General features: G+C 54.8%; 1 protein-coding gene and 1 long non-coding RNA gene across 9 annotated transcripts in view; one reads left to right on the plus strand and one right to left on the minus strand.

Moving 5' to 3' along the window:
* The window catches only part of LOC101940879 (discoidin, CUB and LCCL domain-containing protein 1-like), a 63718-nt gene that overhangs the window by 38889 nt on the left and 9249 nt on the right, over nt 1-15580 (minus strand). For 4 of the 7 annotated variants that reach the window (XM_042857299.2, XM_042857297.2, XM_065577257.1 and 1 more), the window contains exon 2: nt 8223-8444. In XM_042857299.2, the coding sequence (XP_042713233.2) occupies nt 8223-8444 (222 nt within the window). Of the gene's footprint in view, nt 1-7906; nt 8445-12404; nt 12566-15580 lie in introns of all 7 variants that reach the window. The other 3 variants (XM_065577258.1, XM_065577256.1, XM_065577259.1) reach the window with 2 other exon arrangements.
* Nucleotides 1-15580, plus strand: part of LOC103306150 (uncharacterized) — a 44935-nt gene that overhangs the window by 20394 nt on the left and 8961 nt on the right. Inside the window, exons 1-3 of one of the 2 annotated variants that reach the window (XR_010594688.1) lie at nt 5324-5959; nt 13517-13725; nt 14624-14856. This is a non-coding gene — a long non-coding RNA (uncharacterized LOC103306150). Of the gene's footprint in view, nt 1-5323; nt 5960-13516; nt 13726-14623; nt 14857-15580 lie in introns of those variants that run through there. The other variant, XR_010594687.1, reaches the window with a different exon arrangement.

Here is a 15580-nt window from a genome sequence, read left to right on the forward strand (position 1 = left end):
AGGAATGGCAGCAGCAGGGGCTACTGCAGGTGTAACCTGCACACCTCGTGGGTGGGGTGTTCTGTCCCCTCTCGTGGCACCGAGACCACTTAGGGATGAATGAGTCTGCTCTACAGTCTGAGCTAGGGCCACGTGGCTTTTAGCTCGTGCAGTAGAGGCTCATGCATTTAGTTCCGGAGGCCCCAGGTTCGATCCCGCCCGCCGATGACCGGGGTCTGTCGGTGTTACGCAGCTTTAAGGTCTGGAGTGCTCTGGGTGGCAGGCTGGTCAGCCGGAGGCAGGATCATTGGAGGGGCTCTCTCTGGTCTGTTCTTCATTGCATGTGTCCAAAGGAACCCAGGACACCACAGCTCCCATCTCTCCCAGGAGTGATTACACTCTTCAGATCATGCCAGATGGTTCCCAATGGAGGCTGCCGGATGCTGAGCTCTAACCCTGGCCCTCATGGCAGTGGTTATCTGCGGCTGGTGGGTAAGATCTACTGATGGATCACTCCCTCCCATTCTCTCAAACCTACCCCCCACAGCGCACTGTGGCATTCTCCCTCCAGCTTGACGCTCTACCAGAAAGGTGACGTGCTGACGCTCCATGGAGATCATCCGGCGTGGAGAAGAGTTGGGATTATTAAGGTCGGAGCCCAATGAATTGCAAAGTGAGTTCACTAAGGAATGTCCCTCTGTGGCCAGCGATCACGTGGTTGCCAAGAGCTTTGGTGATGGGATAAGATGGCCAGTGACGGACATAAACTGCATAGCCAACCAGACCACCTTAAGGACCTAGCCAGAGATGGATTCGGGTTGCTCTCCATCTGCAGAAGAGGCTACCTCCCTTTGGGACTTGCCATGCTGGAGGATGGTTCAGCACTGGCGGTGGGGAAGGCTGACTCAACTAGATCTTCTCCAGCTTGGATCCTAGCTTGCCCTGCTGTTGGCGTCACGGCTCTTGCAAAGACCAGCTGCTCCCCGAGGCCGGAGCGCGGTGGCATGAAATCTCTCATTCCACACCGCTTGCCTCAGTTGTGCGGAGTTTGCCAGCGGTGTAATTTCCCACAGCAAACGAACCCAACCATGCTGAGGAGACTGGAGCCAGAAGCTGCTCTCCTGTCCCAGCCGCACGCATCCTGCCGCTCCGAGCCCCAGCTCCGGCAGAGCTTCCGCAATCAGAAACCCTCTGCAACCGGCTGAACACAACACGCAGCCAGGAAAGCTTTGCTCCAGGCTAAAACTTGGCACAAAAGTTCCAGCCTGGGAGCAAGGATCTGTTTATAGTGTTTGTGCCAGTCGGGAACAAGAGCCAGTGGGGTGAGCTATAGGGGCGAAAAAATCCACGCAAAACTTACGCTCTTGTAACCAAAACATGGCTTCAGTGGAAAGGCTGCACTGGTCACAGGCTGACCTACTGGGCCAAACTCTTTGTTGGTGTAAATTAGTGCCTCTCCAGCTCTATTTAGAGGAAACCAGTGACTGTAACCCAGCGTTCCCGAGCAACCCTACAATAACAAACGGCAGCGTGGTGCAGCCTCGGCCTCCCTGAGCAGCCCTACAATAACAAACCGCAGCGTGGTGCAGCCTCGGCCTCCCTGAGCAACCCTACAATAACAAACCGCAGCGTGGTGCAGCCTCGGCCTCCCTGAGCAACCCTACAATAACAAACCGCAGCGTGGTGCAGCCTCGGCCTCCCTGAGCAACCCTACAATAACAAACCGCAGCGTGGTGCAGCCTCGGCCTCCCTGAGCAGCCCTACAATAACAAACCGCAGCGTGGTGCAGCCTCGGCCTCCCTGAGCAGCCCTACAATAACAAACCGCAGCGTGGTGCAGCCTCGGCCTCCCTGAGCAGCCCTACAATAACAAACCGCAGCGTGGCGCAGCCTCGGCCTCCCTGAGCAGCCCTACAATAACAAACCGCAGCGTGGCGCAGCCTCGGCCTTCCTGAGCAGCCCTACAATAACAAACCGCAGCGAGGCGCAGCCTCGGCCTTCCTGAGCAACCCTACAATAACAAACCGCAGCGTGGTGCAGCCTCGGCCTCCCTGAGCAACCCTACAATAACAAACCGCAGCGTGGTGCAGCCTCGGCCTTCCTGAGCAGCTCTACAATAACAAACCGCAGCGTGGTGCAGCCTCGGCCTCCTGAGCAACCCTACAATAACAAACCGCAGCGTGGTGCAGCCTCGGCCTTCCTGAGCAGCTCTACAATAACAAACCGCAGCGTGGTGCAGCCTCGGCCTCCTGAGCAACCCTACAATAACAAACCGCAGCGTGGTGCAGCCTCGGCCTTCCTGAGCAACCCTACAATAACAAACCGCAGCGTGGTGCAGCCTCGGCCTCCCTGAGCAGGCCTACAATTACAAACCGCAGCGTGGTGCAGCCTCGGCCTCCCTGAGCAACCCTACAATAACAAACCGCAGCGTGGTGCAGCCTCGGCCTCCCTGAGCAGCCCTACAATAACAAACCGCAGCGTGGTGCAGCCTCGGCCTCCCTGAGCAGCCCTACAATAATAAACCGCAGCGTGGTGCAGCCTCGGCCTCCCTGAGCAGCCCTACAATAACAAACCGCAGCGTGGTGCAGCCTCGGCCTCCCTGAGCAACCCTACAATAACAAACCGCAGCGTGGTGCAGCCTCGGCCTCCCTGAGCAACCCTACAATTACAAACCGCAGCGTGGTGCAGCCTCGGCCTCCCTGAGCAACCCTACAATTACAAACCGCAGCGTGGTGCAGCCTCGGCCTCCCTGAGCAACCCTACAATTACAAACGGCAGCGTGGTGCAGCCTCGGCCTCCCTGAGCAACCCTACAATAACAAACCGCAGCGAGGTGCAGCCTCGGCCTCCCTGAGCAGCCCTACAATAACAAACCGCAGCGTGGTGCAGCCTCGGCCTTCCTGAGCAGCCCTACAATAACAAACCGCAGCGTGGTGCAGCCTCGGCCTTCCTGAGCAGCCCTACAATAACAAACCGCAGCGTGGTGCAGCCTCGGCCTCCCTGAGCAACCCTACAATAACAAACGGCAGCGTGGTGCAGCCTCTGCCTCCCTGAGCAACCCTACAATAACAAACCGCAGCGAGGTGCAGCCTCGGCCTCCCTGAGCAACCCTACAATAACAAACCGCAGCGAGGTGCAGCCTCGGCCTCCCTGAGCAACCCTACAATAACAAACCGCAGCGAGGTGCAGCCTCGGCCTTCCTGAGCAACCCTACAATAACAAACCGCAGCGTGGTGCAGCCTCGGCCTTCCTGAGCAACCCTACAATAACAAACCGCAGCGTGGTGCAGCCTCGGCCTCCCTGAGCAACCCTACAATAACAAACCGCAGCGTGGTGCAGCCTCGGCCTTCCTGAGCAACCCTACAATAACAAACTGCAGCGAGATGCAGCCTCGGCCTTCCTGAGCAACCCTACAATAACAAACCAGTGTGCACGTGCCTGAAAGAAAGGGAATTTTTAAAAGTATCACAAAGGAGACCAAATTCCATTTCAAGACATTATCAACAGATAGAAACAACCCATGTCCAACGGAGCACCCCCCCTCCCCAAGCACCCCCCACTCTGGAGAGAGAGGCCCTTGGAGAGCGATCGCTCCTCTGTGGCCCAATCTCTTTTGTTGGGTAGCTAGATCAGGCCTCGCAAGACGCATTAAAAATATACTGGCCACAACCCACATGCAGCAAATGGCTCCCTGATTTGTTACCATATATAGGCAGCGGGGAGGGGGGAGATGACACCCGAGCCCAGGAGGCTCCATCCCAGGGGTGTTGCGAACAGCCTGTGAAATGTCAGGAAAATAGCAAGATCTTTCCAATGGTTTAAAAAAAAATAAATCTGTCTTCCTCCTGCTGCTGTGAGTGTGTGAATCCACGGCCGGAGCCGCCCTTGGCTACATGCAGTCTGCTACCCTTGCAGCTGGGGGACAGCACGTGCGACTTTCTGCCACTTCTTTGCTCTTGCAATCAGTGGGGGCCCTGCGGCTGCTTTAACTCATGGCCGCCTGCAATGGTCCCCAAGGCCCATTGCAAAGGCTGGGGATTGCTGGAGCGCAGCCGGCTCCAGCCCTGCTCTCCTTCTGGCATGGCCCCGTGCTGGTGGCAGTGGGGTATGCGGCTTATAGCTGGCTCCATGCCACCAGGCGGATCCCCCCCTTCATCAGAGGAATGCCCACTGGGCGGGGCTCAAAGCAGCCTGGCCCAGGCCCGTGCTGGAATTTGGTGCTCTAGAAAGGGAGCCCAGGCCCTTGTGGGGCTGACTGTCCCCTTGCGTTGCACCACGTGTCGCCGTTTACACCTGGGCAATCTGAGTGCACCTGCCCCAGTCCGCTTTATACTCACTTAGGACAGGTGGAAAAAAACTCACAATGGACAGTCAAGAAATAACCTACCCAGAGCAGAAAACGCTTCCCAGCTTCGAGCCACTGATGACTGGCTTTGCCCCGAAGCAGGGTTTATACCCGGTTCACACTGTTTGTCTTTCGAATGCAGCTGTGGATTTTACATTTCTGCTCACCATTCTTGGCCTCGGTGAGATCCAGTGGCAGGGAGTTCCACTGGCCAATCACACATCGCAGGAGAAGAGTACTTGTTTGAAATGTGTTTTGTATTTTCATTATCACCACGTCCTCTATACAAATGTGGGGACTGGGAAGTGATGATCCCCAGCTCCCCAGGTACATCACAGGCCAGGTTTACAGCATGTTGGGTCCAGAACTCCACTTAAAATCTGCCCTTAAGAGTCACAGTGGGAGCTGAGCACTTGAAAATCTGGCCCTAATTTTGGTGCCTAAAGGGGCACTGAGCTCTAAGTCTGTCTATGGTACTTATGTGGCTCTGTTACCCTAGTAGCTGCGAACCTCCCGATCTTCAATCCCCTAGGAGGCAGGGCAGTATTATTCGCCCCATTGCACAGATGGCAAACCGAGGCCCAGAGACACTTAGCCCAGGTCACACAAGAAGCCCATGGAAGAGCAAGGGCTCCAAGTCATAGGCTAGTCCCCTAACCACTGAACCATCCTTCCTATCCTCACACCCTGGTACTATTGCCCTGTTAACGAGGAGAGCAGGCCGGCCCTGCCAGTCGGGTCACGAGTCTGGGACTTGGGCACAGTCCCCACTCTGCTACAGATTCCCTGTGTGACCTTGGGTTAGTTACGTAACCTCTCAGTGCCCCTTCTGTGCAATGGGGATGATCGCATTGCCCTAGGCGCAGCGGTGAGGAGAATCCATTCAGGACTGGAAGGTGCTCCGATACTAGGCATGGGAGGGCGTAGAAGTACCCGGGGGGCGGGGAGAGAACTTGTGGTGGGGAGGAGACTGAACAGGAGGGGTTTTTAGAAGAGCCCGAGCCAGGAGAGGTAAAGCTTTAACTCCCGCGTGGGTCGTGCCCGTTAACACTGGGAGCTCTGCAGTGGCTTTAAGCGCAATCGGGGGTATTTCGGACTAGGAAAGAACCCAGGCGGAACGGACTCTTTTTTTTGGCAGCAACGGGGCCCTTGGCAGCTGCGTGTGGTTCTTGCTCCTAAACATTTACTCAGCAGTTCACACGGAGTGAAATGCGCCGTGCCAAGAGAAACAGAGCGGCAGAGGTGACCTGCAAGGGGAGAGACGTTGAGTTTGTGCCCTGCTTTGCTCCTCTGGGCTGGAGAAAGGGCTGAAAAGGCGTCACCCCCCACCCCCACCCCTGCTTGTTCTTTACCTTGGAAATACTAATGGCTTAGAGGGATTTCAGGTGCAGGCCCTGGGACTAACCTGTCCCTGCCCGGCTAGCTTCATCCCATGCAGGAGCTGCTGTATTCATGGCACTTCCCAGCGAGGAGCTCCAGCGCTAGGAGCGTCCGAGTCGCACAAAATGCAGCTCGGCGTTCATGGCCCCTGCCAAAGTGGGTAGCTGCCAGTACAAACCGGCATCTCCAGTCTCTCTCCAGGCAGAGGAGCAGTATGTGGCCCCCGCACAAGGCGATGGAGGAGATGGGTGCGTGAGGTGAGGCCCACGTACGTGGGGTGCATCCCGCGGTGTCGCGTGGGCCAGGGGAGAGGCGGGGCAAGGCCAAAATATCTACTGCTGCAGGGCTCCTCCTATCCAACCTCCCCCCCCCCCCCCCCCCCCCCCCCCCCCCCCCCACACACACACACACACACACACGGTGACGGAGGCGCTGGAAGACCCATGGAGTCTACCCACCAACGGAGTTGCAGCGGCCTGCACAGCACAGTGTCAACGCTGGGCTGCTAAACTCGGGGCCGGATCCCCCACGTCCAACTTCACAGCTGCCGTCGAGGTCGCTGGGGGGGGGTTTGCACGAAGGGTGGTGTGACCGGGGGCAGCAAGGCCAATGGGTCGCCGCATTCTCTCCTGGGGGAAATTGGAGCAGTTCCATGGAGGCCAATGAAGCTGCCTTGATTTCCCCCAGTGGAGGACTGGGCCCCAAGCCCTAACAAGGGAACCTGAATTACTGGCTACCAAATATTGAGTAAAATACAAATCCTGGGGATTTGTCCTTCCTCTGAACTCTCCCCAACAGGGCTAAATACACTGGGGGGGGGGGAGAGAGCTCTAGAGAACAGACTATAGGAACAGTCCCGGCCCTGGGGGATGGACTCAGTGATTTAATAGGCATTTTCCATCTCCCATTTCTATGGTTATTCAGAGACGCATTTGATTCCCTGCAGCGACCCTCTCCTGTGTCCCTTTGACTGAGCACAATGGGGCCCTCTCTTCGCTGTGCACTGAGCTTCCTGGCTGCTTGTCACTCTGTGCCTCTTTGTCAGGCAATTCCCTTCCTGCTTCAGGCTGTGCCACTCCGCGGTTAGCTCCGTTTCCTCTTGGCTCAGGGCTGGTTGCCTCCCCCTCCTATGGCCTGGGCAGCCTGTTGCGTGAGGGATCCGACTCCGGGAAGACATCTCCCTGGCAGAGATTTCCAAAGGTTGTTTCCCCCTCCTTCTACAAGGATTTCTCTGCAGGCAGCCACTGCTCTGCCTGGCCGGTCAAATCCCTCTTACGTCCATTAAATCTTCCCCCCGAAAATCCTAGCAATATTTGGGCAATTTCTCAGCAGACAAAGTTAATCAATTTGCGGACACATCTGTTCCCACCCCTGCACCCTTTCCCCTCTGTCATGATCCCCACGTCCCATATAGCTCCTCTGTAAAATAATTAAAAAGCCAGATTTTCTTGATCTCCTCCTCAGCTAGGATTTTGCGTAACCCTGGTTACAATCCTTCAGTCGGATCTGAGCCCCACGGGGCTGGGGAGGGGTCTGTTCCCAATTGCAGGCTTGAGACCTGGTAGCTCAGGCCTCGAGATTGCTGGATCGTGGCCGGAGGTTGCAGGGCCGCGCGCTTTAGCTTGGAAGCTGGAGATACCTCGGTCCCACTGCGGGCGCCTGAATGCCAAAAGGCAGCAGGACTGGCAGAACGGCACCGGCCGGTGGGGCTCAGAGGTCAAGCCACAGCCAGTGGGTCCATACGCCGTGTGTCACTGGGTGCCTGTCCCAGGCCAGCACCCGCTGGGGTTCTGGGCAGGGTCAGTGGGGGACTAGACAGCTCTGTCAAGGGAGAAGGGGCACCTTCTTGAGTCCATGGGCTCCACCCCGAGCCTGGGGGATTCCTTTGGACAAGGCTGGTGGGTCAGTGGGGATTGCACCAGGGGTTCTCTGAGCTGGGCCGTTGGAAGCAGGACGGGCCGTACCCTGTTGGCGCATCGGGCGCTGAGACCCCTGGAGTTTGGCATCTTGCCAAACACCTGCTCAGGCAGAACCCCCTTGAAATGAACAGGTGGCATAGGGAGCTGGTGGGCCAGGGACTGGGTCTCCCTCCCTGTTTGCCTAGCACTGAGCACCCTCATACACTATAATAATGGATTGAGAGCCTGCAGAGCAGGCTGCAGCCCGGCGTAACACTGGGATTCTCCCCTGTGGGGCTTGCTCACCCTTCAGGGCTTCCAGTTCTCCTGCAGCCGTGCTGCATGCAGCCAAGGGGTCCACACAGCACAAGCTCCCCGTTCCTCTCCATCCAGTCCTGCTCCCTGCATGGATCCCTGCTGATGCTGTGCTCTGGGCATGCAAGGGGGTGCATGGCCTACCCCAGCCCCGCCCTCCCTGGTACAGCACTGGTTCCACTTCGCCTGTGGAGCTCTATGCCCACCGAGGGAGGCAAGGAAAAATCCCCTCCGTACGCCCTGCAACGTGGTGCTTTGGTGGCTGCCTCTGCCCGAGCGGCGAAGGCTGTGCCAGGGAAGTCCTTACCGCGGCTGGTGCCATTGGAAGGGGAGGAGAGCAGCAAGAAGCCAGAAGCGCAGCGTTGGGAGGATTCGATGTCCATGTCCCCGAAGGCCAGGAGGAGAGAGCTCCCTTCGGCTGCCTGGATCCTCCACTCGCAGGCTGTGTGATTGGGATATGTGCCAGGGTAGTTCTTGGAGGTCAGTGTCCCGCTGTGAGGCGTCAGCATGGTGTGACCACATCCGTCCCCTGGAACACAAGGAGGCAGGGTGAGATGCATTTCAGACACCAGCGGCGCACGTGCCTCTCTCGGCTGATACATCGGCCGTGAGGCAGCTCCATCAGAAATGGCCCCTGCGGTCCAGACACTAACTGACCCCTCAAGGCGCACCCAGAGTGGGGCACTGGGAGCTGATTCTTAGGCTGCATCCCTGACTCTGCTGTGGAGTCACTGAGCAATGCCAGGCAAGTCTGTGATCCCGCCGTCTCCAGCTGGGGGTACCCCTGACTTCCAGAGAAGCTGAACATCTGGCACGCCGGCTGAAATCGCACGAGCTGTGCATCTCAGCACTTGGGAAATTCAAAAGTAGGGGGTTCAGAGGGGTAGCTGTGTTAGTCTGTATCGGCAAAAACAACGAGGAGCCCTTGTGGCACCTTTAGAGACAAGGTGCTCCTTGTTGTTTTTGCAAAAGTAGGGGGAAATGCTGGTCTTAATTTCTCCATGTCTCAGTTTCCCCACCTGTAAAATGGGGATAGTACCATCCCCCAACCTTGCAGGACTGTTGGCAGCATCAATTCATCAGGGTCTGTAATGGGCTCTGGTAGCTTTGGTGGAAGGTGCTACAGAAGATCAAAATCTGTATGATTTATTAGAATTATTAATAACCACTAACCTCTAAGGACTTGTCTACCTGGGGAAATAGCCCAGAGTAGCTCATATGCAGAATTGTTGCAGCTGTGTTGGTCCCAGGAGATTAGAGAGACAAGGTGGGGGAGGGAATATCTTTTAATGGACCAACTTCAGTTGGTGAGCGAGACAAGCTTCCGAGTTACACACACAGATCTTCTTCAGGCCTGGGAAAGGTACTTAGGCCGTGTCTACACTAGCGAGCTTACCCGGCATGGCTGCACCAATGCAGGTGCGTCGCTGGAAGGTCACTCATATGCTGCTCACTGCTGATGGGAGATAGCTCCTCACCGACAGCGCTGGGCACGTACCACGTATGCTGGCAAAACGTATGTTGCTCCGGGGGGTGTTTTTTTTTTCACACCCCTGAGTGACATACGTTTTGCTGGCATAAGTGGTTGTGTAGACATGGCCTACAGGTAGGTAGCAAAAGTGCCATCTACCTTTCTCCTCTTCAGATGCATTCAGCTACAGATTTCAGGGCTTTTAAATCAGCTTTAAAAAAAAAAAAAACAGTCGTTGGAAACGAGTGCGTGTGAATGAGAAAACAATCCAGTAACCTCCACTCCTGACATATCTATTGGACGCATGTCTCTCTAATCAGGGGTTTGTCGACAAATGTTATTTCTTGTTCCACAAGACAATGTATTGCTTCATTTCTCACCACACGTGTGAGACCATTGCATCTGCTGTTTACCTAATAGGTTTTATTGTAGAATCGTGCCAGTCATACAGTTTCACGTTTTTAGAAGGTCTCTTTCTATAAGTCTATAATATATAACTAAACTACTGTTGTATGTAAAGTAAATAAGGTTTTTAAAATATTTAAGAAGCTCCATTTAAAACTAAATTAAAATGCGGAGCCCCCCGGACCGGTGGCCAGGGCCTGGGCAGTGTGAGTGCCACTGAAAATCAGCTCGCGTGCCATAGGTTGCCTACCCCTGTGATAGACAAAGGATAGGAGGGGAAACTGAGGCATAGAGCAGCAAAGTGATTTGCTTGGCAGAGGCAGGAATAGAACCAGCGTCTCCTGACTCCTAGTCCACTAAACTGCACTGCCCCTTCTCCCAGACCTTTCACCCACAGTACGCTACAAACTTCCGTTGCTATGGAAATGCAGCCTTCTTTGGGGTGGGCCCATACTTGCCTAACCTCAGGCGTTTGGCCTGAGACTCAGCCTCTGATTCCCCTCTCGTTTACGTTTACACTCAATGACTTCAGCAGAGCTATCCCTGATTTCCACCTGTGTAAGTGAAAGGAGAGTGAGGAGGTCCTTGGGCTTTTGCGGGGGAGCCCCCGAGTTCTCAGCACTGCAGCTGCGTGGGTGTCATTTGGACCGATTCCCCGCCGCATTACTCCAGTATTACACCCTAGCCTAACTCCCCTGAAACCAATGGACATCCCCTCCGCCATTGAATTTAATGGAGTTACACGGGCACTAAAGACGAGTAACAGAGTGAAGAATTGGGCCCACTGCGTAAAACAGAGGAGGACAAGAGAGAGGGGTCTGGATTAGACCAGCTGGCAAGCGAACGCTCATTGAACTTCCAACTCCCACCATTCTCTAGAGTCACTTAAAATATTTTCCTCATTAAACATCTTTTTCTGGGTAATTTTTCGGGCCATAGGGCCAAGAAAAATCTTGGGAACTGGAGTGCGGGGAGCAGCCAGCCTGAAAATCCCAGATTTTTCAATTCCCCACTGCGGCCAGCCATGGGTGAGATAAAGAAGTTGGATGATCTTGTAGCTTAGGGACTGGAGCTGTGCTGGGACTTGAGGGCCCTAAACTCCATCCCAGAGTCCCTGTGCGGCTTTGGGTAAGTCACTTAGGGCGAGATTTTTAGAGCTATTCACTTCTCTTTGCCTGTTTCCCCACCCACCCTTTGTCTGCCTTGTCTAGTGAGACTGTGAACTCTTAGAGGCAGGGACTGTCTCTCACTCCTTGGATGTACCGTGTCCAGCACAAGGGGGCCCCAGTATTGGTTGGGGGCCTCTAGGTCCTATTGGAATGCAAATAATACATAGTGAAAAGAAGTCGCTTAGGCTTGGCATGTGATCTAAAGGGTAGGGCACACAGCTGGGAGTCAGGACACTGGGGTCAGTTCTTGGCTGTGCCAATAAGCTGCTGGCCACATAGGCGCCAACTCCATGGGTGCTCCGGGGGAGGAGCACCCATGGGGAAAAATTAGTGGGTGCTCTGCACCCACCGGCAGCCAAGCTCCCCTCACTCCCCGCCCCACCACCTCCTCCTCCCGTCCTGAGTGCGCTGCGTCCCTGCTCCTCCGCCTACCTCTCAGTGCTTCCTGCCCGGTCGCCGCCAAACAGCTGTTTGGCAGCGTTAGCACACTCCAGGAGGGAGCGGGAACACAGCACACTCAGAGGAGGAGGCGGGGCTGGGGATTTGGGGAAGAAGTTGGAATATTGGCAGGGAGGGGGCGGAGTTGGGGCGGGGACTTTGGGGAAGGAGTTGGAATGGGATTGGGGGGGGGATCAAGCACCCACGGGAAAGTGGGGAAGTCGGTGCCTATGGCTGGCCGGCCACTTTGCTGCTCTGTTTCTCCTCCCACCCTTTGTCTGTAAATTCTCCAGGGCAGGGCCTGGCTCTCGCTCTGTGTACATACAGCACCGAGCACAGTCTGATTTTGATTGGCGCCTGTCGCTGCTACTGTGATACAATGATAAAGCGGATTTGAAGAGCTCTGGAAACGTGACCTGGCAGCTGTTTGTTTGTTTTTGCCACCATCTGAAAAACTTAAAACCACACTGCCCTTGCTCCTTCCAGCTTTCTCTCCAGCAGCACTGACATGCGGTTAACCAAAATCAGGAATTCTATCCCTTCACACATCACAGCTCTGCCACCAGCCGCGGATCACAGAAGAGCTTTTCTGTGCTCAGGGTAGGTGTAGATACCATGGGCATAGGAGAGTGTTAACAACACTATCCGAGAAAGCTAGTTGGCTCCCTCTTGATCTTTGCAAACTGGGTTTGGCCCAATGAAACAAGACTGGTCACTTTCACATCCCATTCCCGGTCAGTTTCACTTTCCGGTTCTCCTGCACTAGCAAGCTGTTGTGCTTGCTTGGTTTCCCAGCCCGACAGAGAAATGCTTCCACGCAGGGAGAAAAAAACCTGATTTGGTTTAAATAATAACAATGTCTAAAAGCCCACAGCAGGAAAAGCCACCTTCACGGCCTGATCTGAAGTCACTGGAAGTCTTTCCATTGATTTCAAGGGACTTGGCTCAGGCCCTTGTCCCTTTAAAAAGAGGAAACAAACAATTAAATAAACAATTTAGGGCTTACACTAAATTGACGGTGCCCCTTAAAAGCGAAACTTAAAGAAGAAGGAGGGAGGTGACCAGGGTTCTGCCAAGATGTTCTATCGGGGGCTCTTTTCATCAATCACAGACCGGTCCTGGCCAATGGAGGCTGAGTGTGGTCTCTGGAGTACAAATCAAGTGCTTCTGATCAGGAGGAGAAAAGACTTCATTATCCTCGCGCAAACGGGTTGGTTGTTTATTTCCGATAACGCTGAGGCTGCTGGGAGCTCATGAGCCAGGCTGCTGTCCCCGCCAGCACACCTGCTTTTCAGCCCCAGAAAGCCCCCAGTTTTGCCAGCCACCCCCTTGGCAGCCCGTGGTCCGGGGTTGCTATAGCACATGCTGACTGGGGCAAAGCCTTTAACAGAGGAGCCACTGTGTGGCCAAATATCAATTAGGTCCCTTCTCTTGCTTGTCAGCTATTGTGTAGCCTGCATTTCAAATGCGTCCAAAACCAGCCATCCCCATCTATTGGCATCAGGACAAAACGGAGACGTTGAAAGCGTCCCTTTGCCTGCTTGCTGTTCCCTTTGCTTTTCTCGGCCTCTCGCAGGGAGATGAGACTCCCAGCGCACACAGCTTGAGAAAAACCTTCCCGCAAGATCCGCTCGTGGGAGGCCGAACTATTATTCTTCACACATCGGCACGCACTCGGCTCTTGGATGCCAAAGCAGGAAGCTCCCGTGGTCCGGCGCGACCTCCGGCAGCCCTCGCGACACCATCCTGCTGCGAAGGAGGCTGGCCAGAGGGAGAGGAGCGGACAGCTGTGTTTTGGACAGCGCTGCATTCGCAAGCAGACGTAGGGCTTGATTGTAGCGTCGTGGAGTGCGGGTGACACACCTGTCCCTCATTTCCTTGATCTGTCTTAGGGTGACCACCTGTCCCTTATTTTAAATGGTGTCCCTGGACCATTTTTAAACATTAGCTGAAGCGTATGATAATTGCATTGTATACTAGAGGACAGTGGACACGTACAGAAATGAGAGAAAAATCCATGATATGGTAAAGGAAATGGTGTTTCCCTAAAATGTCCCTTAAAACAAAGTGTTGTCCCTTATTTTTCATGTGGTTTTCTCTTATTTCCATCCAACACAGGTGGTCACCCTACATGGCATAAATCAGGAGTCACGCCGCTAAGCCGATCTCTCCACACCTCATCACTATGGCACTTCCCTGGCCAGGAGGCTAACATCAATTCTAGGGGAGTCAACGCCGCCGTTCCAAGCTCAGATGCCCAGAGTGGATTCCCCCAGCTGCTAGAAGCAGGCCGTACCTGTCCACCCCAGGGAGGGAGGAGTAAATGGGTGTTTTTTCCCTTAGAAAAAAATAGCTTGCAGAGGTTTACAGGGAATTTGGAGCGAAGTCCCTGATTTCCCCACAGAACAGGGAAAGTCTGGACTGTTACAAGAGGCAAGCTCTCGCCTCCTGCCTAGCTGATGAGCCCCCCCACCTCCCCCGGTCGCTAGGCCCGGCAATCGCTAGGCCGTGTTCAGCCTCCTCCATGATTCATTGTGTCCCTCTCTGTGAGGGAGCGGCCAGTGACGCTGGTTTATGTGCAATGGACTCCTGCCCACGAGGCGCTGAGCTCAAACCACCATCTCCTTTCACAGAAGCCTGCGAACGGCTGCCAGATGGGAACAACTGCTGGCCACGTCCAATCCCGCAAGGCACTGCCAGCGCTTTAACCAGGGGCTCCTCCAACATGGCCATCTCCCCCCTTAGCCAGTGAAATGCCCCGGATGGACGCCAGGGGTGTGCGGAATGCAGAGAAAGGGGGGTGAGGAACTGGGGAATCCAGTTTAAAATGCTCTCGCCCCACTCAAGGGCGAAGGCAGCAGCTCCAGGCAGAGTCCTCCAGGAGCTTGCACTTTGTTGGCCATATTTATACAGTGCCTCTAAAAAAAAAAAAATTCTGGGCGAGATCCTTGACAGGTGTTAGCCAGTACAACGCCCCTGACGTCAGCAGGGCTGCACTGATTGACACTGCCTGAAGATCTGGCTCACGCTACGTTGCTAATCGTGCCTGTTTTGCAGTGAAGGGGCACTGTGGGGGAATCCTACAGTGACAGATCTGGCAATTTCCTGCACTATCTTTGGGAGATCTCACTGTATTAAGATGGTGGATCATTGTGGGCTGGGGATTATCTGTAATTCCACGGGGGAGGAAGTACAGTGTGGGGTAATGCAGATAATTTCACTCAGGTTCTAACACTTCTACGGAGGCACCCTCACCTGGAGAGACCTGTGTATATTGGTTCAGACTGGATTCTCCAGAGACCAACGGACGAAGAAAGGACTTTTGGATGAACAGCCTGAGTTTAAACTGACGCCGGGCCTTCTTTTTGATGCAGCAAATGGACAGATCCTTCTGTCCAAGAGGAACCCCCATCCTGACACCTGCCGGAGCTTAAGGCTGGAGTAGGGGGTGATCTCTGGTAAGCTTATTAGCATGCGTGTCGTTTCTTTGATTGCTTTTATATGTTTTCTCGGTCATGCTTTTACCTTAAGAATAAATGTGCTTGCTTAGAAAGAGGTGTGGGGTAACAGAGCTGTGGGCAATGACCTGGTCATTCCTTTGGAGAGAAAGCAGAATGCAGATACAGGCCTTTTAGGCAGTCTGGCTTGCTGGGGATATCACAGTGCTGGCAGGGAGCTGTGAAGCCTGGAAAAATCCCAGTGCGGAGGGAGAGACGCGGGTCTCCGCCCAAGAGGGGTGAAAGCTGGGGAGCCAGGAGCCTAGAGTGGGTATCTTTGTTGGACCATAGAGAGGGAATACAGGTGCAGTAGCCCTGAACTTTGACGCTTCCCCAGGAGAAACATTGGTTGAGCTTTTCAAAGCCGATGGCGTGAGGTCCCCACATGACCCCCATTTGCCAGCAAGTGGGGGCCGCTGAATCCCCTCGCGGGCTTTGCAAATCTCAATCACTGGGCCTGATTCCCCTCTGCATTGCACCCTGCATTATCACCGGCACCTGTGCTCAGAGGGGGTAAGTGGCTACCACCAATGCATTCGGATTGAGTAGCGTTCTCCACCCATGCTGATCAAACGTCAACGATTAGCACATGGTGCAAGGGGGCGGCCAGCCAGGCTCTTCCTGTCTGCCATTTGGTGCAGACTTGGCCAATTCGGTGGCACAGAATTTGCTCCTCAGCAGTAGA

The sequence above is a fragment of the Chrysemys picta genome, chromosome 23 (genome assembly GCF_011386835.1).
Source record: "Chrysemys picta bellii isolate R12L10 chromosome 23, ASM1138683v2, whole genome shotgun sequence".
Classification (NCBI taxonomy): Eukaryota; Metazoa; Chordata; order Testudines; family Emydidae; genus Chrysemys; species Chrysemys picta.